This window comes from Ursus arctos, unplaced genomic scaffold, assembly GCF_023065955.2.
Source record: "Ursus arctos isolate Adak ecotype North America unplaced genomic scaffold, UrsArc2.0 scaffold_4, whole genome shotgun sequence".
NCBI lineage: Eukaryota > Metazoa > Chordata > Mammalia > Carnivora > Ursidae > Ursus > Ursus arctos.
In genome coordinates, this window is record NW_026623056.1 from 16,047,723 (window position 1) to 16,072,964 (window position 25,242).

The window sequence follows — 25,242 nt, forward strand, 5'->3', positions numbered from 1 at the left end:
GAGCCATGAAGAGGGTAAGCCCAAGAGCACAATAATTAGGCATGAGTTTTAGATCATCCAGCTGAAGAATGAATTGGAGGGGGGCCAGACTGAAGGCAGGAAGGTGAGTTTTGAGGAAATTCAGGGAGGAAACAATGCAGTCCGAACCAAGGTAACGTCACAGGATATCCAAGAGACTTGAGGTTCTCCAGAGCGGGCAAACTAGGAAAGCGGTACTCCTATGGGATGGTGACCGGACAGGGCACATTCTATCCTGTGTGTGTCACCCCTGCCAACCTCCACCCTTACACACTGGGAAGAGGAAGGATGTGCCCTGCAGGGTGCTGAGTGATTTCCTATCTCACTCAGTCCTCCCAGTAGCTGTTCATGATCAGCCCCATTTTACAGATCAGAAATCCAGGGCTTCTGGAACTGCCTGACTCAAACCATGAACAGCGCAGTGTCTTCTTCTTCATGCCGTAAGGATTGGTAAGCCAGGCTCACGTATATTTCTGTGAGGCCGCTGACTCCTCTACTTCGCTGCTTAACTACAGGGTCGCTCACCGTCAGCTCACCTCATTGCCTGAAAGGTGGTACATCCGGGCTTCCTGAAGCAGTGGGAAGACCTCTGGGCACTGTCTGATAAGAGGATCTGCCTCCACCGTCTCCACAAAGTACCATGGGTCCAGAAGTGGCAAGCGCACATTCTCAAGGACATAGGGGAGCAAGCAGAGTCGTTCTGACTGTTTGTGCCGGACCCAACTCATCACAGTCTCAAACACCTGAGCCTCCTCGGTCACATAGAGGTCATCACTCTTCAAGATGTGGTACAGAGTGTCCACAGGAAGTTCGAGGAACTCCTCAGAGTTCAGAATCTGCACAAAGTTTTGAATGATGTAGTTTTGAACCTGCTTCTTCAGACTGTCCAAGGAGTGTGTGTCCGCCAGCCTCAATATTCCAACACAGTTTTCGGGGTTCAAGGCCTCTGTTAGGAAGCTGGCGCAGGCATCCACCATCCGCAGGAACTAAGAGAACAGAAAGGAGGCAAATCAGGCCAGAGACCCATTAGTCCACAGGGAGTCTTATCAGCAGTTGTGTGTAGTGACAAAAAATTAGAACAATCCAAATGAATGATAGTAGGGGGCCAGCTAAAGAAATGATGTACATTCTTCTTTTTGACAACTCTGTAGTCATTGCTATGACATGTAAAAGAATATTAAATGATATAGAAAATGTTCACAATGTATTGAGTTTAAATATCTGTTCACTGAATCCGATCAAGCCTCTTATTTTATCAGTAATTTACGAGAAATGTAGCAGAAAGAGGAACACGTTAAATGGCACCTTGGGAATATACAATCAGTGAAGTCTGGACTGTGAGAAACTTTACGAAACAAATTTCTTCAACAAATACATCACAAGGGTAAAGGAGAGAGAGATGGGGAGGAGGAACCTAGAAACGAGGAGAGATGTAAGAGACACATCAACCTGGTGCAAAGTCTGGACCTTATTTGGATTAGTATTCATTTTAAGTGTGATAATGGTGGTGTGATTATGTTTCAAGAGGAATCCTTGTCTTTTAGAGATATATACTAAAATATTTGCAGATGAAATGAGAAGAGCACTTCACAAAATTATAGGTACCTTAAGATCCTATTTTTATAAAAAATATAGAATATAGGCATAGAAAAAAGACTGAAGGGTATACACCAAAATACTAACAGTTATTATATCTCAGTATATCAGGTATCTTAGGACAATTTATGCTGCAGTAAAAACCCCCAAATCTCAGGCGCTGACAAGAATAAATGATTATTTCTCACTCACATTACATGTCCTACAGGGGTCTTCATTCCAAGACCCAGAATGACAGAAGAGCCCTTAGCTGAGATATGCCAGTCTTGTAACAGGAGGAGAAAAAAGATGGCATAGCCTCATAAGGATCTTAAAACTTCAGCTCACAAGTCGTACGTGCCATTTCCACTCATACTTAATTGGCCAGGGCAAATCACGTGGCAAAATTTGTTGCCAAGGGAAAAATAATCCTCCCATAGACACAGTCTCATAGGGAGAGAAAGGGAAGATACTGTATATGTAATGTAAGGAACCACACTTTCTAATAAGACTCTGAGAATTTCCCTTACTTTTTTTTACATACTTAAAAAATCCTCTAAAATGAATAAGTAGCACTTTTGTAAGTTAAAAATTCATTTGTAAAATTGTTGGTTTCCATATTTTAGTTTTAAGTTATCATCATTCTTATAAAAATATGGGTCCCTTATGCATATATAGCAGTTAACCATTTACAAAACACTGTCATATCCATTATATTGTTTGATATTCATTTTACAGATGAGGTGTTTCAAATGCATCAGTTCGTTCTTTTTTTATTTTTTATTTTAATTCCGATATAGTTAACATGCAGTGTTATATTAGTTTCAGGTGTACGATATTCAAATGCATCAGTTCATTCTTATTCATTGATCTCTGGAGCTTAGCTTTGAACAAGTCCAATTTCCTATCCCGCCTTCCTTGTCCACTGGGCCAGTAAAGGGTCAAGTTCTCAGTGTTCTTGGGTTGATGCATTATTTAACAGGAGGGAAAGACAAATGCTGAGTGGAGAGGACCTGGCAGGGAGGGCTGGTCTGAAGGCAGTGAAATAGTCCAGTGAGAGTATGGATGGGACAGACCTGCATCCGATGGGGTGCAAACTACAGAGGAGATGCCCCAGTGACGAGCTGAGAGTAGCAGGGGTGTGGGGCCTGAAGGGTGGGGGTTGGTGTAGAACTGGTCTTAGAGTGAACCATATTGATTTAGGCTCTGGCCTTCACTCCAGAGCATTCTAGGGGGCACACATCTCTGATTTTTGGGTCAATCCCAATTGCAACATACTATCTTTCTATGTCAGAACACTCATTCCAGTCGTCAGTTTAGAAAACATTGACTGAGGGTCAATGAAATGCTGGAGAAGCTTGAATTCGGCCTCAGACCACCCTGTCTGCCGGCCCTGGCCATTGCCTGCAGATCTACTCCTCGCATGAGCAACTGTAGAAACGGTTGAGACTGAGAATTCTAACACCTGTTTAGTTGTTTGCAGATTTTCAGTTCAAAGAGTAAAAATACACAACCGAGACCAAGCCTTGCTGAGCCCTCAGAACCTGTCACCAGAGCCCTATGTGGCCCTGCCCACAGACGTCTATGAGCACTGAAAGGGAACTCACTTTTGTGGCATCCTCCAGTCCAAAGAGCACGTACATGATTCCAGTGTTTGTGTGAGAAGAAGATGATATGAAAATTAAATAGATTTTCTAAATACATAAACTGTCACTGGGAGGCCGCCTAAGAACCACTGGTAACAGTGGTTGAGTCTGGGGAGGGGAACTGGTAGCGGGGGTTGGGGTGGAGGGGAAGACTTACTTTTCACTGTTCACCTGTTAGTACTTCCTTGCTTTGTGTGCCATGTGTTAGAATTCTCTATTTAAAATAAAGTTTCTGATAAAAATAAATAAGTAAAATTAAGTTTCTCATGAATGGAGAAAATACTAGAAGGTAACACACCAAAATGCTATCCACGTTTATCTCAAATGCAGTTTTATTGATAAAGTTATTAATTTGTCTTTTAGACTTTGCTGTTCAGAACAAATGTTCTAGGGGCGCCTGGGTAGCGCAGTCGTTAAAGCGTCTGCCTTCGGCTCAGGGCGTGATCCCGGCGTGCCGGGATCGAGTCCCACATCGGGCTCCTCCGCTATGAGCCTGCTTCTTCCTTTCCCACTCCCCCTGCTGTGTTCCCTCTCTCACTGGCTGTCTCTCTGTCACATAAATAAATAAAATCTTTAAAAAAAAAAAAAAAAAAAAAAAAAAGAACAAATGTTCTACACTGAGCATGAAGTTGCTTTTTTATTTTATTTATTATTATTTTTTCTTTTTTTATTTTTAAAGCGAGAGAGAGAGCACAGGAGTAGGGGGAGGGTGCAGGAGCAAAGGGAAAGGGAGAGAGAGAATCCCAAGCAGGCTCCACGCCCAGAGCAGACCCCAAAGTGGGGCACGATCCCATGATTCTGAGATCATAACCTGAACTGAAATCAAGAGTCGGACGCCCAACCAACTGAGCCACCAAACTGCCCCAACATGAGGTTGATTTAAAATCAGAAAAAATAAAATAAATACTTCCTTGCAATTTTCAAGTACACAATGAGAAAATAAAATAAAATGTAAAAAATAAAACAACACCTCCTATGTGCCAGCCCCTTTATATCACCTGGATAATTTAATCCTTACAACACTATAGAGTAGATATTTATTGTCATTCCTGTTTTATAGGTGAGGAAAGGAGATCCAGAGAAGTGAGGCAATTTCCTCAGGAACTTATAGCTAGTAAGAGGTAGAACTAAAATTTGAGCCAGTCTTATCTGATTCCAAAAATGCATGTTTTTAGACCATTTCAAGCTACCTCAGGTCAAATAGTGTATGCACAGGACAAGGGCTTGGCAGAGGTCAACCATGATTTGCACACTTCACCAAGGAGAGCTCCAATTATCTGATCTGCCCAAAGGAAGCCTTGGCCGACAAGGTGCTAATTCCTACCCCTGCTTGATGACTACTGATGAGCAAAGAAGGAAACCATGAAAAAGAATCAAACCAAGAACTCGAGCTCACAGTTGTTAGAAACATTGATTCAGAGTGTCCCTCCCCACCCAGAAACCATTCATCCCTCCATTCATCCACCTGTTAATTTCCAGAATGTGTATTGAACACCTGTTATGTAGTAAGCCATCAACCAGTGTTGGGGGTACAGAGCTGAAGAGAAAGAGACACAGTGCCTGTGCTCATTGGACGTGACAGACCACGGGGGGAGGCAGACGTTAATCGAGTAATCACACAATTGTCAAATTGTAACTGTGACAAATGCTATGTAACAAAGTTCAGTGATTCCGCTGTCTGAAAGTGAAGACATAGCCTTATTCTTACCCCTTGCTGTGCACTGTCACCACGACTTGCCCTGATGGAACCCCTCCACAGTCAGACCTGTCTGCTCACCTTCCCCAAATGTTCCTAAGCTTGCCTGTCACAGTGCCTTTCTGTGCTCATGCTGTTTCATCAGCCTGGACCAGCTTTCTCCCTCAACAGCATGTTAAAATCCTGCTCTCCTTGCTCAGGGAAATTGGATTCCAGAGCTCCACTTTTTAAGAAAGGACTCAGGATAGCTCACCCCAATTTCAACTTAAAAGGCCCTTTCAAGTTAACCTAAAAAGGGGGGGGGAGGAAGAGTACCATGACCATCACCTTATCTACACAGGGCTGTTTTCTTCATTCAGAGTGTTAAATCTGGGTCCAACAATGGGTTCCGGAGTGTGTGAACTCCTACAATGGTGTGCAAACATTTGTTTGCACGTGTGGCAATTCTCTGGAAATTGAGTTTACAAGAGACACTGTGAGTTGCTCTCTAGTATCCATGAACCTGAGGACAAAGCCAACACAAGAGGGAGAACCAGGCTGACAGGACCAGAGAGTCTTAACCAGACTGTGCTTTAAGCCTTCCCTGCCGCTGGACATTTTAAATTCTGGGCCAATACTTGCTTAAGAAGAAAGGAGGAGAATGAAATAAAAGGGAAGGGAAAAGAAATGGAGAAATCCTACCCATTTATGAGGTTCTTTCTCAAGAACCACTTCCCCTCCTTCTTGGCTTTTCCAGTTGCCCAACATGGAATCAACTCCTCCCTCCTCTGTGCTCCACTGGGCAACTCACTTGCCCCTCCATGGAGCATGATTACATTTCTCCCTTGTACTATGGTCAACCATCTCAAGGGCAGATTCTAGGTCATACTTGTGTTTTTATTTCCAATAGCACCTAGCACAAACTCTGCCAAAAGGGAAGGAAAGAGAGAGAAGGAAAATAGTTTTTGGATACCTCGTATGTACCAACATCTGTGCTAGACACTTTCCCATCTATTTTTTTATTTAATGATCAAATTTTATTTTTTAATGAATATATTTTATTTAGTAAGTAATAATAAGGTAGGTATTAGTACAGACCATTTGCACAGAAAAAGAAATAGAGAATTGAAAGAGTTAGGTGCATTGCCTAAGGTCACACAGCCACTAGGTGGTACAGATGACACTCAAGGTCATGGCTAGCTCACTCTTCTCACTGGCCATCACACTGCCTTTGTAACTGTCACATTGTTGAGCTAACAAACTTCCAGGAGAGTCTGAAGAGACCATATGAGGACAAGGGTAGCGGGGATCTCCAAGTAGCCTACATTTCCCCCTAAAATATGCTTCAAGAAACACTTTTGAACATGAGGGGTGTAGACAGCATCCTAACCAGTGGCTGGGAAACTGCTGGTGTGCAGGGCAGTCATGGGAACAAGAAATTGTTTTCTTTACAATATATATGCTTTTTGCTTCTTCATATTCAAGATTACTTGGACTTTAGCATAGATTTTCTTTCTCAGCCTGTCCCAATGACATATGAACTTGTTTATTAAAGCTGAGCTATGACAGATAATGGCAACAGCCAGCCAGCTTCCTGTTTGAGGGGACATGTGAGCAAAAGGTTACAGTCAGGCACCTGACTCTCGAATAGGGAGACTAAAAATACAATCAAAGAAACCACTTGAGACATGGCTGCAGTTCCCATGAGAAGTGTCTGCCTCAATGAGAATGTACCCCCTGTTCCCCATCTCCACTGCCCTTCCTCTGCTTCCCTTCATGCTCTCCAGAATATGGGTCTTAACGACTTAACCAGTGTAATTCCACATCTCCCTAGAGGTACCTTCAAATCCACTCCAGAAAAACTGAAGCCCTGTTTTGGCCCAAATCAGCAATTCCATTGACCAGAGTCCCCAAGTGATCTTACAGTTATTGCAAAGGGTGTGTAAAGACATTGGTATTCTTACCTTCAAGTCCCAACAAATCAGTGTTTGTGAAGAGCATATACTTTGTTGATGAGATTAACAAATCAAAATCATTTGAAATTGTTGTGAATTGTTTGTGAATTTCTTCTCAAACAGTAGTTATGAAAAGTAAAATTGTTCTCCTTTGAGGTGTGTACTGATGTTAAAGAGGGGTCTTCAGGGGCATCTGGCTGGCTCAGTTGGTTAAGTGTCTGACTTGATTTCAGCTCAGGTCATGAACTCAGGGTTATGAGATCAAGCCCTGTGTCAGGCTCCACGCTGGGAGTGGAGCCTGCTTAGGATTCTCTGCTCTTCCCCCCCACCAAAAAAAAAAAGGAGTCTTCATACTTAAAAATTGTAAATTACCACTATTCGTAATCTTCCAACCCTGCCCCTTTCTCTCTTTCTCAGGTGATACCTCTCGATCCCAGAACGCCAGGGTCACGGCCTGAGCCGAAGGCAGACGCTTAACGACTGAGCCACCCAGGCGCCCCTCTGCTTACAAGTTCTATCTGCCTAGAATATGTTTCGTCCAACCCAGCTGCCATTTGTTAAAATCCTACTCATTCTATGAAGTCCAGTTCAATGCCACCTCCTCCAGACCCAGAACTTTTTTCTACTCCTGCACTCTGCCCTGGGGTCTGGCTGGATTGCTCTGTGGTTTGAAAGCTCAGTGGAAATTCTTGCTTTTGAGGCTTTGGGTGTAGTGGTGGGTGGCAGGTATGTGGGGTCAGAAGTTCTGGGTTTAGGGGCGCCTGGGTGGCTCAGTCGTTAAGCATCTGCCTTCGGCTCAGGTCATGATCCCAGCGTTCTGGGACCGAGCCCTGCATTGGGCTCCCTGCTCAGCAGGAAGCCTGCTTCTCCCCCCTCACTCCCCCTGCTTGTGTTCCCTCTCTCGGTGTCTCTCTCTGTCAAATAAATAAATAAAATCTTAAAAAAAAAAAAAAAAAGTAGTTCTGGGTTTAGGCCCCAGATCATAGCTTCACTCTTTGATGACCTGCTCTTTGATGACCTGAACTCTCTGTGAACCACAGTTTCCTCTTCTGGAAAATGTTGAGAATAATAAAGCCCACCTTGCAGTCTCACTGTGAGGGTACTCCCTGGCCAACCCACTCACAGAAATATTGTCAACATCAGATGGGATCGTGTAGGGGAAAAAATACGATAAACGGTTAAATAAATGTGATCTGTATTCATAACTTTTATCTTTATTTCCCCTGATAGTTTCTTATAAAGTACCTTGCATGTAGAAAATAGTTAGTAATTTGTGGTAATTAGATAGAAGTAGAAGTCAGAATCTGGTAGCAACACTGGTTTTCATGACAACTAAAACCCATATCTCACTTCCTATATTCTACAACCTACAGGCAGCAACTAGAGCATTCCAGGCTTTCATACCCAGGGAAGGGGTGATAGGATAGACAAAAGAATACAATTTTGGCTTTTGAGTTTCTTTTTTTTTTTTTTTAAGATTTTATTTATTTATTTGACAGAGCCAGCAAGAGAGGGAACACAAGCAAGGGGAGTGGGAGAGGAAGAAGCAGGCTCCCAGCGATGCGGGGCTTGATCCCAGGACTCTGGGATCATGCCCTGAGCCGAAGGCAGACGCCTTAATGACTGAGCCACCCAGGCGCCCTGGCTTTTGAGTTTCTAAATACACTTTCAGAATTTATAATAGTGGTTATTACCAATTAGTGGTAATAACTGGGCCCTTTGAACTGGAAAAGCCAGAATACCAAAAAGTCTAGGCATAAAGTTTGCATCAAAGCAGTACATGTAGGAGCATGGATGATAATGTAGGAGCCAGCTTTTCCAACATTGATTCCCAGGCCAGGAAGAAAGAGGAGAAAGAGTCTAGTAATAGAGTGAGAAGCAGGTGTGGGTCCCTGGGATGATGTCCTGCCTCCCAACCCAGGTCAAACTCTAGAGTAAGGGAGATGCAAAAGGCTCCTTAGAGTTGTGGATCTGAGAGCAAAAGAATGTGTGCCTTGACTGCCGAAATGAAATCAGAAAAGCAGCAGTCCAGTAGAGCAGCCACAGAAGAGAAGCTGGAATGTGTTGTTTCTAGACGAAGGGGGTCTATGGCAGTAGCTCCAAGTTCCCTATAGTTCCAGATTGGCACAGGAGAGCAAATGGAAGTTTCTTGTGTGTCCTTGAGAGGGACACAGAAGCCACAGAGAGGACTGGCAGACCTGAGGAGGCTTTGCAAATGGGACAAAGAGAATGCAAAGTGATCCACAAGGACTGAGGGCCAGAACAAGGCGGGCCTAAGGATTTTCAGCTGATGTGGTGGGCGGGGGTGTCAATGATCAGACAGAGACTGATGGGAACACAGATGCTCCAGCAGGTGCCAGCATGGACCAATGATGCAGATAACCATGGTAAGCCTGGGCCAGATGCCTCTTTCTACTATAACCTGGCATTCTGTAAACACCCCTTGTAACCATATAAGCAACCCAGATTCTAAAGAGAGCATTCTGGGATGCCAAGAATGTTCTGGAGCTTGATCTGGGTGGCAGTTAATGGTTGTAAGCACATGTAAAAAATAAAAAACTATAGTTAAGATGTGTGCATTTTACTAAATGTAACTTATACCTAAGAATAAAAAAGAGTCACCATTGAGATTAAACACAGAACTGTAAAGACTAAAGAGATGCTGCGTGGACAGCCACAGGCTCACTGTTGAGATGGGGACACCTGGTGGCCCCAAGTGTCCTAGTTTCCCCAGAGGGAGTTAGGCATGAGGGGTGACAGCTGTGCCAGTCTCGCCCCCTGACGCAGTTACAGGGCCCCACTGGTTCCCAGAATTTTCCACTGGGCAGCCCTCTCTGAGGCTGCTGATGGCCCCAGCTGCCTTCGGGATCATGGCTTGTTTCAGGCCTCACGCCAAGGGACGGATGCAGCATGTGGAGCAGAGAACACACAGGCTAGCATAAGCGGACAAGAGCGAAATTCAGGTTCATCTCTCATTAGCCATGAAACCTTGAACACTTATATCACTAAATTTTAGTTCTCGCATCTCTAAATTGGGGGTAAAAATACCGACCTCATTTTAAATGAAACAGTATTGGCAAGAGTTGCCACACAGTGAATGTTCTGAAAAGCACAGCTATCACTGTGATGTGGACCAGGAAATTAACCCTCATGTCTTATCACTGACTGTGGCCACACAGCAATACTGGTTGACAAAGGGGGTGTGTGGGAGAGGGTGCATCAGTCAACAGATGGATTTTATCTAGCTAGTAGCAAAGACATAGTTGGGCTGGTTTCCTTGCTTGGATCGACGGACTACTCTGATGTTGGGTCGATATAATCTGCGGGTCCCTGTCAATGACAACAGAAGTTCATCTGTAACTTGCAGTAATGAGACCTGCTTTTGCTAGGTGTCCGGCACTTAGTAGGTGCTTAAAAATGAAGCAGTTATTAGTATTAACCTGTGGAATACTTCCTCCTCTACTAGCCCACGTTTCTTTAAGCCAGTAGTGGGCTTCTTAGTGTCCTCTTAAAGCAAGTCAGGCAATTTTTGATGGGGTCTTGAGCAGTTTCTGAGGCAGTCCTCATATTCAGCTAGTAATGAAGAAGAGAAACGCATGCCTTCATTGATTCAACAAATATTTATGTACTATGATCCACAAACTGAGTAAGCCAAGAAGCCAACCCAGGCCATCAGGGTCAGCCATTGACCACATGGCTACCTCGTCCATACAGATCTCAGCTCAGAGCATGTTGTGGTTTGTGTCTTCTCAGGCCCAGGCCAAATGGCCAGGCTCTCACTCTGGCAGCCTCCTTTCCCTCCTCACGTCAGCCCTCAGGACTCAGCCTGACCTCTTTTCGGCTTCTAAGCTCTTCTTCTAATCAGCTGCTCTGTTATCTTAGGCATCCTTTGTCCCAAAACTAAATGAGGGCTGAGCTGGTCTCCCTGACCTCACACCTTTTGCTGCCCTGCTGATAAACTCACAAGCCGTTATTCTCTCATGAGTTTTTAATAATAAAAATGAAAGTAACAAATACGACAAAGTTCTCCAAATGAATGCAGCAGTTCTCCAAAAACTGAAGAATCTTACCAAGTTCTTAGAGCCATTGTCCCAGGTCTACAGTCTCTGGTTTCTGACTGCCTCGCTCATCTAGAGCCTGAAGTTCCAACTAAAGTAAGTTCTTGGGGCCCCCACTGGATGACATTCATCTTAAAAACCCTGCCTCCCATGTGAACGGTCACTCGGGCCTTTCCTTGTAGGTGCTTCTTTTACTCTTACCTTTCTAGAAACTACTTGGAGAAAATATGTTTCTCCCCATAATTCACCAATAAATTATGGCTAGATTACTGCAAAGTTCCTCTCTAGGGCAGTTCATTCAGTACCTGCCCCACACTAACTTTCCTCCTAAAAAAAACTGTCCCACCCTGGGCCCAGCTGATTGGACCAATGACAACTGACAATGGTAATGGTAACTGACCCCTGGGTTAGCAGTCTTCATGAGGCCAGCAACTCATGAAGTTGCCTCACATGGAAAGCTCTTTTCAAACGGCAATCGTGGTGACTGGCTGGGTCAATCGAAAGATCTCTTTCTGGACTGGGAAATTCTGGCATAGAAGCAATCAATGGATAATAGCAAGAGAGCTGAAAAGAGAAGGAGAAAGTGAGGGAGCAACTGAAGATCAGCAACGATGTGACAACTAAAAACCTTTACCACCTGATGGGGTAGAGAACACCAACATACTCTGATTCCCATTGATTTCAGTCCCACAAAGGTGGTATCGGCTTCTGTGAATGTTCTAAAATAACAAGATAAAATGTCAACTCTGGCACAATTTTCTCCATCTATAATTCTGAGTTAATTAAATATAGCACCAGTCCAATTCATTCTACTAACCAAGTGTCATATGAACGTGATAAAACAAAACTTAAATCATGGTTTCTTATAATCCTAATCCAGGAAAAAGCAAAGATTTGGGGATGGCACAGGAAAATGTTCTCACAGCTCAATGTCAGCCCAGTTTATTCAAGGCACAAATTGTCCGAAGTAAAGTTAAAATTAATGCACAAATGATGAGAAGAAAATTCTATCCAGCATCTATTATGTGCCAGGCATTTTACAAATAGCATCCTATTGAATCCTCATAATAACTTTCCCTAAAAGGCAGGTATTATTATCATCCTAATTTTACAAATAAGAAAGCTGAGGCTCAGACAATCTAAGTAACCTGTCCACATCCACACAGCAAATAAATGACTGAACTGGGATTTAAACCCAGGTTCCGCCTGACTCGCACCCACATTCTTTCCACTCTACCACTCTGCCTTATAAGAGACTATTAAGATAACTTGACATGTTTCACTTCTCAGGAGACCCCAACAACATTATACAGCCATCAAAAAGGCTCTATGCAGGGGCACCTGGGTGGTTCAGTCAGTTCAGCGTCCCACTCAGTTTCAGCTTGGGTTGTGATCTTGGGGTCATGCTCTCAGGGTCATGAGATCAGCCCTGGGTTGGACTCCGGGCTCAGCAGGGAATCCGCTTGGGGGTCTCTGCCTCTCCCTCTTTCTCTGCCCCTCCTCCCTGCCCGTGCTTGCTCTCTCTTTCTCTCTCTCTCAAATAAATAAATAAAACCTTTTATTTTTTTTAAGATTTTATTTATTTATTTGACAGAGAGAGGCAGCGAGAGAGGGAACACAAGCAGGGGGAGTGGGAGAGGGAGATGCAGGCTTCCTGCTGCGCAGGGAGGCCAATGCTGGGCTCGCACTGGGATCATCTGGGATCATGACCTGAGCTGAAGGCAGATGCTTAATGACTGAGCCACCCAGGCGCCCTTCAAATAAATAAATAAAATCAGAAAGAAAGAAAGAAAGAAAGAAAGAAAGAAAGAAAGAAAGAAAGAAAGAAAGGAAGGAAGGAAGGAAAGGTCTCTATGCATATTGATCTGTAACAATCTCCAAAATATATTGTGAAGCCAAAAAAAGCAACATGCAAAATAGGGTGTATAGTGTGCCAACAGTCATGTTTAAAAACTGCAGACAATGAGTGGGAGTGATATACACACATTTACACTGTGCATAGGATATGAAGGACAGCAAGACATGGTTAAATGTGAACATGGCAAAATGTTCCACTGTCTCCCCTTCTGTTTTTCTGAATTTGGAACATGGATATGTTTTATCCATTCAAATGAATAAATACTCTTTAAACCCACAAAGTGATTTCAACAACCTATAAACTTCTGTCCCTTGTGGTGCTTTCAAGCATGAAGATATTCCCAGTTTTCTACATCTGAAACTTCAAAGCAAGTCATCCGGAAGCAATAGAAATCAGAAAGTGGGTTAAATAGATACCCAGACTCCCACAGCACTCTTCTCTTGTTTTCATAAGAATTAACACTCATAGGAAAATGAGTAAAATAGCCTCAAAGAGAAACCTGGTATTTTTTGCCTAGAAAGTGAATGAGATTTGGAAAATTTTGAGGTGAGGGATTACCAGAATAGGGGAATCAATAATAAACAGAGCATGCTCTATCTCTATCCTGTCTGTCTTCTTCTTCCTTCCACCTCTGATTAAAACCAAAATCTCTACTGAAGCTCACCACTTGAGAGAAAATGAGGAAGAGGTGGAGGAGGAAGAGGACGAGGACAAGGAGAAACTTTATGCCAAAATAATTTCCAGATACATTAAAGATTTAAGTATCAAAGCTGCAGACATAACAAAACTAACAGAAATTATAAGTGAATAAGTATATAATTAAGCAGTGGGGTAGGTCTTTCTAAAAACATATAACAAAGGCAAAAAAACATCAAGGAAATGATCAATAGATCTGATGAAACACGAACTTTAAATTTTGTACATTAAAAAAGTCATAACCAAAAATTATGAGTCAAATAACCAATGGAAAATATTTGCAACATTACAAAACTCTTTACTATCTAAACAGTTTTTATTAAAATCACCCAAAACTGAAAGGAGAACAAGAAACAGAAACACAAACTCCCTCCTCCATGAAACTGGGAGTTATCAGTAACCCCAAACCACAGACTATGAAGACTGGCAAACGGCTTTGTTGAGAGGAAAGAGGTCAGACCAAATGCCTACAAAGGAGTCTGTCCCTCAGAACCCCAGAAAGCAGGAATATTAAAGTCCCAGGGAAAGAGCAAGGCCAGGACAGGTGGGGCTGGTACTAGGGGTAGGTTTAAGAAGGATTTAAGCCTTCTGGGACTCCTCCCCACCTCTTGTGATCTAACAACACCACTCCCACTAGAAAAGAAGATTTATCCTCTGGAGAAACCAGACCAGAGAGGTTCTGGACTGGGGATGCCAGAAACTGAGGAAGACACATGAGCACATCACACTGAAAATAAGGAGGCTAAGTAAAGATTTACAAATATGCCCACACCCACACACCCACTGTAGAATACAGGCAGCTGTCTTATAGCCACCAGGCAAAAGCTGAACTAGATTGAGGCCCTATCTGGGAAGGATTTCCCTGAGGTCAGATTGTTGGAGCAGTGGGGGTTGGGGTGGGAAGCGGGATGAGACAGGGCTGCTGAGTGTGAGGTTGCTCAGTCCCTCCTTCCACAGAAAGCAGAGTATTCCTCTGCAGGTTAGTAAGGCTGAAGGGGTAGGCAGTCAGGACAGAGAAAGGGGGAGGGCTGTGTGTGTGTGTTGGGGGGGAGTAACTGACTTGGACACATCACCAGAAGGCGTGACCGGCCCTGATGGAAGTAACTTGCTCTGATTAAAATGCCCTGAGGAAACTGAGACAATAAAATTGGCAAACAATTATTCAGAACTCATCGGTGCTGTTTCATAAAGTTTCCTCCCTCCCTCTACTCTCCCTTCCTTGCTGGACTCCACAGATCCTGCCTAGGCTCCAGCTTCAACAAAGATAATCCCACCGCCCATGGTCTTGACTCATGGCCCCTTATTCCCCACCGTCCCAGACTTTGTTTTGTTTCCCCTCACTACTGACCTATTCAAGAGGATACCACCTCCCAAAGTCCCAAACCATGCACAAGATCTGACATTTGTCCTAGTCTCTGGGAATGACCGGGCTTGTACCTGGACTCTGTCATAAATCTCAACATCCTCAGTGAGACACACTCTGCTTAACCCGGCAAAACCAAGTTCAAGGTGTACTTTTAGACCTAGGCAAAGACGGTAACCGGGGATGGGGCCCCTATGATAACTACAGACGCAACCGATAGAATCTATGGGTCTAATTATTCCATGAAGCTAAATATAATTGTAATCGGATTGAAACAAACATAGTCAAATGGAAACAATAAAACTTAATCCTGAGGGTTCTCTCTTTTATCTTCTGTAAGACCCCTCATGAAAAGAGCTCTTCTTCCACACCCACCACAAAGTGCTGACCAGGCAAGATCCTGTGTGCCTCAAAATCTAGACACCGCTCCCAGAGAGACTGCATGGTGTACTGCAAAAATGTAGCTCCTGGCCTCGGAAAGCCCAGGGTTCAAATAACCCCCACTCTGCACCTTATTCTTTCTACCTGTAAAGTAGGGAGAAGTAACTATCTCCCCAGGTTGTGCTAAGGATTTGAAGTTACATATATGAGGGGTGCTGGGGTGGCTCAGTTGGTTGAGCATCTGGCTTTTGATTTCAGCTGGGGTTGTGCTCTCAGGGTTGCGAGATCGAGCCTTCCATCGGGCTCCAGAATCAGCGCAGAGCCTGCTGGAGATTCCTTCCCTCTCCCTCTGCTCCTCCCCCTGCTCACACTCTTGCTCGCTCGCTGTCTCAAATAAATTTTTTAAAATCTTAAAAAAAAAAAAAAAAGAAGTTACAGATATGAAGTGATGGCTAGAACCCCTGGTTCCGATTAGGCTTCTGCAAATTGTAGTCATTGCAGTCAGGAACCAAGTATAGATTCCAAGCACCATGCTGTCCTGGCTTGATGGCATTAAGAAGATAATGTCACGTCTCACCACCTCAGAAAATTTCCAAAGAAGCCTCTTCTGACTTTCAAGTAAGTAGAGGCCTGGCTATGTGTGTGTGTGTGGAGGGGGTGTGGTGTATGTATGTGTGCCAGGTATGAGCTTAGGAGCCAGTCCAGGCAGATCTCTGAGGAGTTGCTGCTTTCCCCTGCTCCAGAGGAGAACACTGAGACTGTTCACACACCTGGAAGAGGTTAGCAGCTTCCAGGACCCGCTGCACATTCTGCTTGGTGATCAGCGCCTTGCTGGTGTACGTGTAATCCAGAAGAGTGTGCATGGTCTCAGCATCAACACCTTTGATAATGATCCTCTTCTCGTACTTTTCCTTTAAATCGTTGCAGAACATGGCCCTGGAAGAGAGATGAGTGAATGTGAGTCCTACCCTGATCGTTAGTTCTAGGTCTAAACAGATCCCCCTCACACCTATCTGCCCCCATGGAACAGTGAGGTTCCCAAGGTCAGGGCCTGGGATGATTGCTCTCTGTTCCTCCAACACCCAGCACGCACCAGACATTCAATCGATACTTCCTGAACTGTCCTGCCCTGCTATGCCCAGCTGTGGTCCCTACAGCAGTCCCAGATCTGAAGGGGCAGTAGGAGCCATACTGGCTAAGCTGGTGGGATCTAGAACTACTTTACTGCACCAAAGAACTCCTGCAATGGCTCAGAGTGCTGGAGATTCTTCTGGGAGCAGTGTGGGGTCCCTCCCCTGCCCAGGCCTTATCTGTACTTTCTCAACGACTAGGTACCCCAAAACAGGGTTTCTGAATTCATTCTCAGTTCTCATTCCAGCTTTCTTCTGGCCTGGAGGCCTGGCCCCACACCCAGGCCTGCCAGCTGGGGCTCAAATGCTGGAAGGGATTTAAATATCAGGCAGTCTCTGGACTTCGTTGTGTCACCCTAAAATTCATATATTGAAACCCTAACCCACCAACATAGATAGCGCTTTTAGGAGATAATTAAGGTTAAATGAAGTTGCAAGGGGACAGGGGTCCTAATCCAATAGGATTGGTGTCCTTAAAAGAAGAGGAAGAGATACCAAAACTCTCTCTCTCTCTGCCATGTGAGCACACAGTGGCTGTCTGTAAGCCACGAGAGTCCTCACCAGAAGCTGACCATGTTGGCACCCTGATCTTGGACTTTCAGTCTCTAAAATTGTGAGAAAATACATTTCTGTTGTTGAAGCCACCCAGTCTATAGTATTTTTAATGACAGCTCCGGCTGGCTTATACAGACGTTCTCTCCCCTAGCCTCTCGTACTACAGAATCTAGGAGGGACACATACGCACAAATAATAGTTTACAAGGGTCAAAAGACTTACAAAGTGCTGTGCTGGCCAGGGATGGCTGCTCATGGAGAAGGAAAATGTAGCTATGTGACAACTGTGGATAGGACTTCCAGGTAATAAACACGGGAAGCAGATGCAAGAGTGTGGGGCATCCAGAGGATCTAGCTGGATTTGGCTGGAGCCCAGGGGCTATGAGAGAGGGTGGGGAGAGATCAGTGCAGCCAGATAACCTGGGTCCTGATTGTGGAAGGTACTGGAGGCAGGCTAAGGAGTTAAGTTTTCATTCAGTGGGCGACGTGGAGCCATTGAAGGGAGCAGAAGCAGACTCAAAAAGAACATTTTAAACAGGTGTGTTCTCACTTTAGTTTGTTGGTGACAGGTGCCTTTAGAGTAAAGCATTAATTGCACCCAAACAGAGCTGGGAGGCTTGCGACAATGCCAAACCCTCGTCCCAGAAGCCGTACTAATTGAGACAGTCCTCATCCTGCTAGGCAACTGGACCTCCTGAACTTGACAGGTAAACAGGACCCTTAGAGAGCCATTATCTCCCAACCAAGTCATTGAAATGGGAAGGTCCCAGGGTCAAGCCCTGATGATAGAATGCACTTCCCCAAACTGGGACTTCCATGCCAACACAGGGGGATTTACCCCTAAATCCTGCTCTTCCTCCCTTCTCCGCACCTCCTTTTCACCTCTGGGGATCCCCCATCAGTTTCTTTCCCCCATTTCCTAATCTGCAAAACAAAGGTAACTGCTTCTGCTTTCCCAGGAGCAATCATAGACATCAAAAGTCAAAAGTCCCCAGAAAGAGAGAGATTGAGAAAAAGAGAGAGAAAGAAGAGAGAGAAATCACTTGACTAGCTGACTTTTGAACCTTTTGTTTTAACCAATGAGATCTTCTCCTAGGGTCTCCTTATGTCCTTCCCAGATCCTTATTATAATCAACAGTAATCCTCCCACCCTTCTCTCCCTCCTCCTCTTCCCTCAACTGGCCTCTTTCTCCTTGAGAATATGACAGCAAGCAAGAAAGAACAAATGAGAATTCTGCAAAGTTACTAAATCCCAACTTGGAAGCAGAGAGGCAGTGATGTCATTTGGGCAGATGACTGATTTACAAACCACTTTTGTCAGCCATAAATCCTCTTGGCCAGAGAGTCAAAGAGCCATCTGCAGAACCACGTGCCTTTTAAAGTGGTATCACACAGGACTCACCTTGCTGCCTCCTGATCCCATAAAGAACCCGGACATCACAGCAAGCACACAATTTCATCCCAACTCAGCCTGTCCAGGATCTGGACAACTTCACTTGCTAAACCTCCCTTTTTTTCAGTCCCTAGAGCAGCGCCGCCCAATAGAAATATAATGCAAGCCATATGTGTAATTTCAGATTTTCTAGTAATGATGTTTTTAAAGGTAAAAGGAAATAAAATTAATTTTATTTAAGCTGATATACCTCAAATGTCATTTCAACATGTAATAAATATTTTTAAATTATTAATGAGATAATTTACATTCTTTTTTCCACACTGAGACTTCAAAATCCTTCATGTATGTTTGTACTTAAAACACATCTTGATTCAGACCAGTCATAATTCAAATGCTCAACAGCTTTACGCAGCTAGCAGCTATTCTGTCAGATAGCACAGCTCTAGAGCATCACCCAGCCACCATCTTAGGGGGTGAAGTGAATGCCACCCACATGAATGTCATGTACATCAACGTGGAAAACAGGACATCTGGCAGGAGAGTGTGGGCAGTGCTGATGGGGTCGAATGAAGCTTCACATAACTGAGTGAGGTACCATATCGACAGAGTCCCACCAAGTGAAATACAGAAATGCTATTTCACCTACAATGTGATTTTAAGATTAGTAAAAAGTGAATTTTTTGAACCTGTATGTTCCAATGAAAACTGGAAAAGCCCAAAAGAGAGATGTTTTATTATTAAATAAGATAGGTACATAAATGTCTAATTCAACGCCTTACACTCTGAGCGGCTCTTTCGAAGTCTATGTATTTCCCATGTGACACAATTATTGGGATCTCTGGGGTCATCTGGACTCTTGATCAGGCTATCACTGCTAGACACAGCTTCTGAATTCTCTCTTGGAATCAGTCACTGAATAATAATCCTGCTCCAGCTCAGCCCCTACCTGAGTGGGACTTGATTGCCCAGAAGCTGACCCTTGTGAGATGGTGATGTGTTAGGGATATAGGAAGAGCAGGACAGGGGAAGGGAGGAGGTCAAGCAAGATAAAAGTTGTATACAAAGTAACATCCACCTGATCCTGCGTGGGACCACTGGAGAACACACTTCAGAGTTGTCCCCACAAGAGGCAAAGAAGCTGGTCTGTGATTCGCCAGCATCTGCTGACAGTCTTAGTTATGGGCCGCCCAGAAGTAGGTAAATTCTCAGGCACTTCTGGCTTTCTGTGTGTGTGTAGTGGATGTGTGCACAAGCAAAGGGGCTCCAGGAGCCTAGGAGAGGGCAGGAAGAAGAGCCTGCTGTGCTGGCTGTTGGAAGGCAAAGGGCGCTGTGGTCTAGTTTAGGCTCTGATGCTACCTCACTACATGACTTTGTACAAGTGAGCAAACCTCAGCCTCCTTGTATGTAAACTGATATAATAATAGTCCCTACCCCACTGGGTTGTTGGGAAGAATAAGTAAGATAACATAAACAAAGTGGTTAGCACAATACCCAGCACTTACTAAGGGAAGGCATTTTAGAACAGATCAGAGGAATCTTGGCAGGCTAGTGGGAGATACTTGGAATAGGCAGGCCCATCATACTCTGCCTTGCAACTCTTGACTCGCCAGCATTTGGCCTGGTACCTATCGGGTAAGTGGGTGTCAGAGTCACTGCACTGCTGTCCACTGCCCCTCCAGAATAGAGTTAGGGCTCGGGCTACACACAGTCTGGTCCAGAGACATTAGCACGGTGCCTGTCACATAGTAGGAGCTCAATAAATGTTCATGGGAGAGAGAAAAAAAGTGCTCTTAAGACAGAGCCCTCTCTCTAGGGCTCTTTTTGCCTGCTTTGGCTCCTAAAGTCCCAACATTTCTCTGCTCTCCTCTGAGACTTTGTCACTGCTTTTCTGTCACTTAAATACACTCTCCTGGGCCATGATCATGCTCAATACCAACAGGGTGAAACTAGAAGAGATCTACATATTTCTCATAAACCAAACTCCCAGGCCTCCTGCTGCTCTCTTGGGCAGTCCATGGAAACACTTAGGCAAAGCTGGGACCCCATAAAAGGTATACAACCTATGTAAGATGGGTCAACCCTAGATTTCCACTTTAATAACAGTAATCTCTTAGATTTATGTTTGTAACACTTTGTAGGACAAAGAACAGTACCTTCTTTGATTACTATACCCATTTTATAGCTGATAGACTATAGAGGTAGAAGTTAAATGAATTGGCCAAGGCCATACAGGCTGTCAGCAATAGAATGGACATGAGAATCTAGGACTTTGGGCTCTTAGTCTGGAGCTCAACAATGCTGAAATCAAGAAAATAAGCAGGAGTTCAAGGCCACCTTTGGGGGTGTCAACTGAATGAGAGCACCATGTGAACTGGACCAAGTTTCACTCTCTGAAAAAAAAGCTGAGTTACTTGCTAATATTTACCCCTTGGCTTATGCTCAAGATAAATAAAATTTTTTTATAATAAAAAATACTTTCTAGACAGACACTGACCAATTCTCATGAGATTCTTGTAAAACAGAGAGAGCTATTAAGATCCTCATTTTATAACAGAAATAGTCTCAAGCAGGGGCGCCTGGGTGGCACAGCGGTTAAGCGTCTGCCTTTGGCTCAGGGCGTGATCCCGGCGTTGTGGGATCGAGCCCCACATCAGGCTCCTCTGCTATGAGCCTGCTTCTTCCTCTCCCACTCCCCCTGCTTGTGTTCCCTCTCTCACTGGCTGTCTCTGTCTCTGTTGAATAAATAAACAAAATCTTTAAAAAAAAAAAAAAAAAAAAAAAAAAAAAAAAAAGAAATAGTCTCAAGCAGGGAGCCAGTTGCCCAATACTCAGCAGTGAGCCAGTGCCAATCCTAAAATAGAGGCTGGGCGAGTGAGCTCCTCTCCCACAATAGCCATAAAAATCTCCACGGGCCCGAGAGTCTCCTGGAATGAAGTCAGGGTGTGGCCCCAAACACAGCCTGGGCGACACTCTTTTCCAAGCTCTGCCAGCCTTACTTTTCAGTCATTCAGGTCTCCACTCAGAAGTCACCTCCCAGAGAGGCCTTCCCTGATGCTGCCCCCAATCTAGTCACTCCCTAATATCTTCACTTCTTTTCTCTTTCTTTACAACCTGTCACAACCTGAAATTAACTAGTTTAACAGCGGTCTCCCCACTACAACATGAGTGGAGTGAGGGCATGGATTGTGCCGTGCTTATCACTGTATCCCTGGGGCTAGAACAGTGCCTGGAGCCTAGAAGGGACTCAGTAAATATTTGGGAGAGAAAATGAATGAGTGAATGAATGAACAAATGAACTTGTCCTTCCTAACCCCTATGTGTTTGCCTTTGACAGGAATCTGCCCCTCCAAAAATATTAAACACCCTTGGGAGAATCAGGCTGAGGAGGCCTGCCTTATGTGCCCTCCACCCCCATACAGAACTCCCATCACACCCCCAAGTCCAGGGTCTGGAGCTTGGAAAGGACACAGCCACACTGGAACATTCCACTTAGACCTCTGATGAGTGCTGACATGCCCCTGCAATTCCTAAATGTTACCAACTCAGAATCTTTCACCCACTCCAACATTACTACGGTTCATTGCCCTCCCTGGGCCTCCACACCTGCCTCTGAACCCCCTGCCTCCTATACCTCTAACCCCAATCACAGGCCCATAGACCAACACCCACCCCACCATCCCCACTATCTCATTTCTAGATTAGTTCCACCCATGCTGCCCCCTGCTCTGTTCTTCCTTTAATCCTCTCACTATCCCATTTATCCCTGAAACTAACTCTGCATCAGTGAGACATTCTGCATTGGAATAGCTCTAACATTGGTTAACTGAGTTAAATTCTATTTAAGAATATGAATGTTGGGGCACCTGGGTGGCTCAGTTAAGTGTCTAACTCCTGATTTCAGCTCAGGTCATGATCTCAGGGTTGTGAGATCGAGCCCCACATTGCGTTCCGTGCTGAACATGGAGCCTGCTTGGGATTCTTTCTCCCCTCTCCCTCTGCCCCTACTCCCCCCACCAAAAAAAGAAAGAATATAAATGTTGATGTGTATACAATTGGTTAAATTTTTTTTAATTACTAATCATGTGCTGCTCAATGATCACTACCATTAAGAAGAGATTTTTTGGATATAAACCCAATGTGGATGGTCAAAGGGGTCTCTACTGTAAAAAAAAGTAGAGTCAGAAGATGCAGGGGTGACCTAGCTTGGGATGACAACACTTCTGATTGTCCCCAGCACCTCTAAGCTGAGGGCACCAAAACCTTTCACCTGCCATTTCCTATCCAAGAGAAGGACATAAACATTTGGCTCAGCCCCATCTGACCTCAAGGTGCTCCCTAAGCCTTATGATGTCCCAACACTGGAGTTCCTTTTTTTTTTTTTTTTCCTTTTTAGAGAGAGAAAGAGCCTATGAGCAGTTTGAGGAAGGGGTTGGTGGAGGAAGGGGCAGAGGGAGAAGGAGAGAGAAAATCCCAAGCAGGCTCCACGCTGATCGTGGAGCCCAACGAGGGACTCAGTCTCACACCCCAAGATCATGACCTGAGCTGAAATCAAGAGTTTGACACTTAACCAACTGAGCCACCCAGGTGCCCCCCAACACTAGAGTTCTGCCCACATCCTTGGCCTACAGATACTCCAGCCTTAAAGCCAGTGGATCTCAAAGTATGTCCCTGGACACTTGCACTGGAATTCCTGGGGTGGTTGTTAAGAATGCAGAAGCCTGAACTCCACCCACCCCAGACCTGCTGAATCAAAATCCCTGGCAATGGGGCCGGGAATATGAATTTTCTTAGACTCCCCAAACCCCACCCACTATTCTTTGGCAAACCAATGTTTAAGAACCAATACCCTAGAGAGAGGTCCCCTCACTTCCCAACACAAGCCCCTTTGGCTCATCTTGAGGAGGAGGAGATTGCACAAAGCTCCAGGTCAAAGAAATAACTGACTGTGGCTCTGGGACAGACGTGCCCTTGAAAATCCTCCCTCCCTGTAGATTCTCCCTTTCACCTTCTGAGCTCCAGCCTCCTAGAATTCCATGAGGCCTAAGACTGCCTCCCAAACTGGGGGTGGGGGGCGGCACACAGCCTCAGATGGAAGCTGGCCTCACGCTGGCCTTTTAAGTCTTTCTCTTGATTAGGTGTATAGATGGGGCCCCTGCAGCTTATGTTCAAGTAACACAGTTCATTAGAGCTAGGAGTTCTGAAACAGGATGTGGTGCCAAAGCCCTATTAATAATAAATAGTGTGTAACTCTCTGTTCTTATCTGCTGTTCACATGTAACTCTCACACACCTGGAGGGGAGCCCTCAGAGATGAATTTGGGGGTTCATGGTCATCTCTAGAGACATGACTAACCACATGCTGCCATCTCTACCTGGGGCCTGGAGTCAGCTCCCTGAGCCCCCAGCTGCTGGCTGAGTCTTGGCTCCAAACCAACAGAGGAGCTAGAATCCTAGAGCTGCCCCTACCTGACTCTAAACATCAAGCCTTGAAAAGAACTGCCATCTGCCAAACTCCCTAAGTTCAGTACCCCTCAAGGACACTGCACATGGACCCTCTGAAGACCAGAACTCCAGCTATGTTTCTACAGAACCGTGTTCCTCCCAGCCACACTGGACCGTTGCTGAGGCCTCAGTGTGCCATGTAACTCAGTCCACCCAAATGTATAACAGAAAGAAGAGCTTGTTCTGTCCTGCAAGATCAAGCAGGATAGAACATCAATCACAGCAATGCTTATGGCCAGGATTCAGCAATGATTCAACTACAAAATATAGCAGGCAGTTCTTATTTTGCCTGTCCAACATCATTCCTAATCTTTTTAGTAGGCATACCCAGATTTTCCTTTGGGAAACTCTCTCTCCTCCAATATCAGTCCGGGAGGTTTGGAGGAGCCAGCTCCACCTCCTAGACCAAGGGTGAGCATAGTCCAAGTCACATATTAATCTCCTATGCCACAGGGAGCAGTTCATGAGTGGGCACAGGAAGAAGCCAGTCCAAAGCCAATTCTAGAACTTTCTCCAGAACCACTGGAAAAGAGAAGTTCTCTGCTGTAATGGCTGAGTTGGGAGAAATAAAAGTTTGGAGTTACTGGGTATTTTCTTGCCTCCATGTGTGAAGACCCTCCCTGACAGAGAAACCAACACAGAGAAAAAGTAGAGACAAGAGACAAGAGACAGAGAAAGAAACTGAGTCCTTATGACATTATGTGAACACAAGGATCGAACAAGACCTAAAATCAATCCCCTTGAATTTTTAAATTATGTGAGCAAATAACTTCTATTTTTAATATGTTTGAGCCAGTTTGAACTGAGTATCTGCCATTTGCAATGAGGAGTCCTGACTGACACAATTAGACAAATGGATAATGAATCACAAATGTGCCCAAATGCTAAAGAAGACTGTATTAAAAGTACCCAGTAAATGAAATGTTAATGTACTCTCAATATTGCCATTCAATGCCCCTCAGAGTCTGGTCTGTGCACCCCCTACCCCATCCCCTGATGCTGCTATGCCCAACAACTACAGTTTCCAGCATGTGCCTCTGTTTACCTCAACAGCCTTGGGCTAGACAGACTTCTCTATGTATACTCCACATAGCCTCTTTTTTTTAAAGCCTATTTTTAAGTAAATTCTAAGCCCAATGTGGGGCTTGAACTCACGACCCCAAGATCAAGAGTCGTATGCTCTACCAACTGAGCTAGTCAGGTGCCCCTATGGGCTATTTTTAATGAGTCTTCTCCTCTATTAGATTTATAAGGCTCTGAAAGGCAAGGGCTGGATTTTATTTCTCTCTCAATTATTTGCTGGCCCATAGTAGACATTTAATATTTGTTGGATGGATGGATGGATGGATGGATGGATGGATAGATGGATGAGAGGACTGGTGGATGGGTGGATGGGTGAGAGGATGGATGGATGGATGGATGGATGGATGGATGAG

The 25,242-nt window shown here is 44.6% G+C and overlaps 1 protein-coding gene across 1 annotated transcript in view; it reads right to left on the minus strand.

Moving 5' to 3' along the window:
* The window catches only part of KLHL6 (kelch like family member 6), a 55,291-nt gene that overhangs the window by 18,573 nt on the left and 11,476 nt on the right, over positions 1-25,242 (minus strand). Inside the window, exons 2-3 of the mRNA XM_026497781.3 lie at positions 15,996-16,161; positions 555-1,004 (exon numbers count right to left, since the gene is read on the minus strand). Coding sequence (XP_026353566.1) covers positions 555-1,004; positions 15,996-16,161 — 616 coding nt within the window. The remainder of the gene's footprint in view (positions 1-554; positions 1,005-15,995; positions 16,162-25,242) is intronic.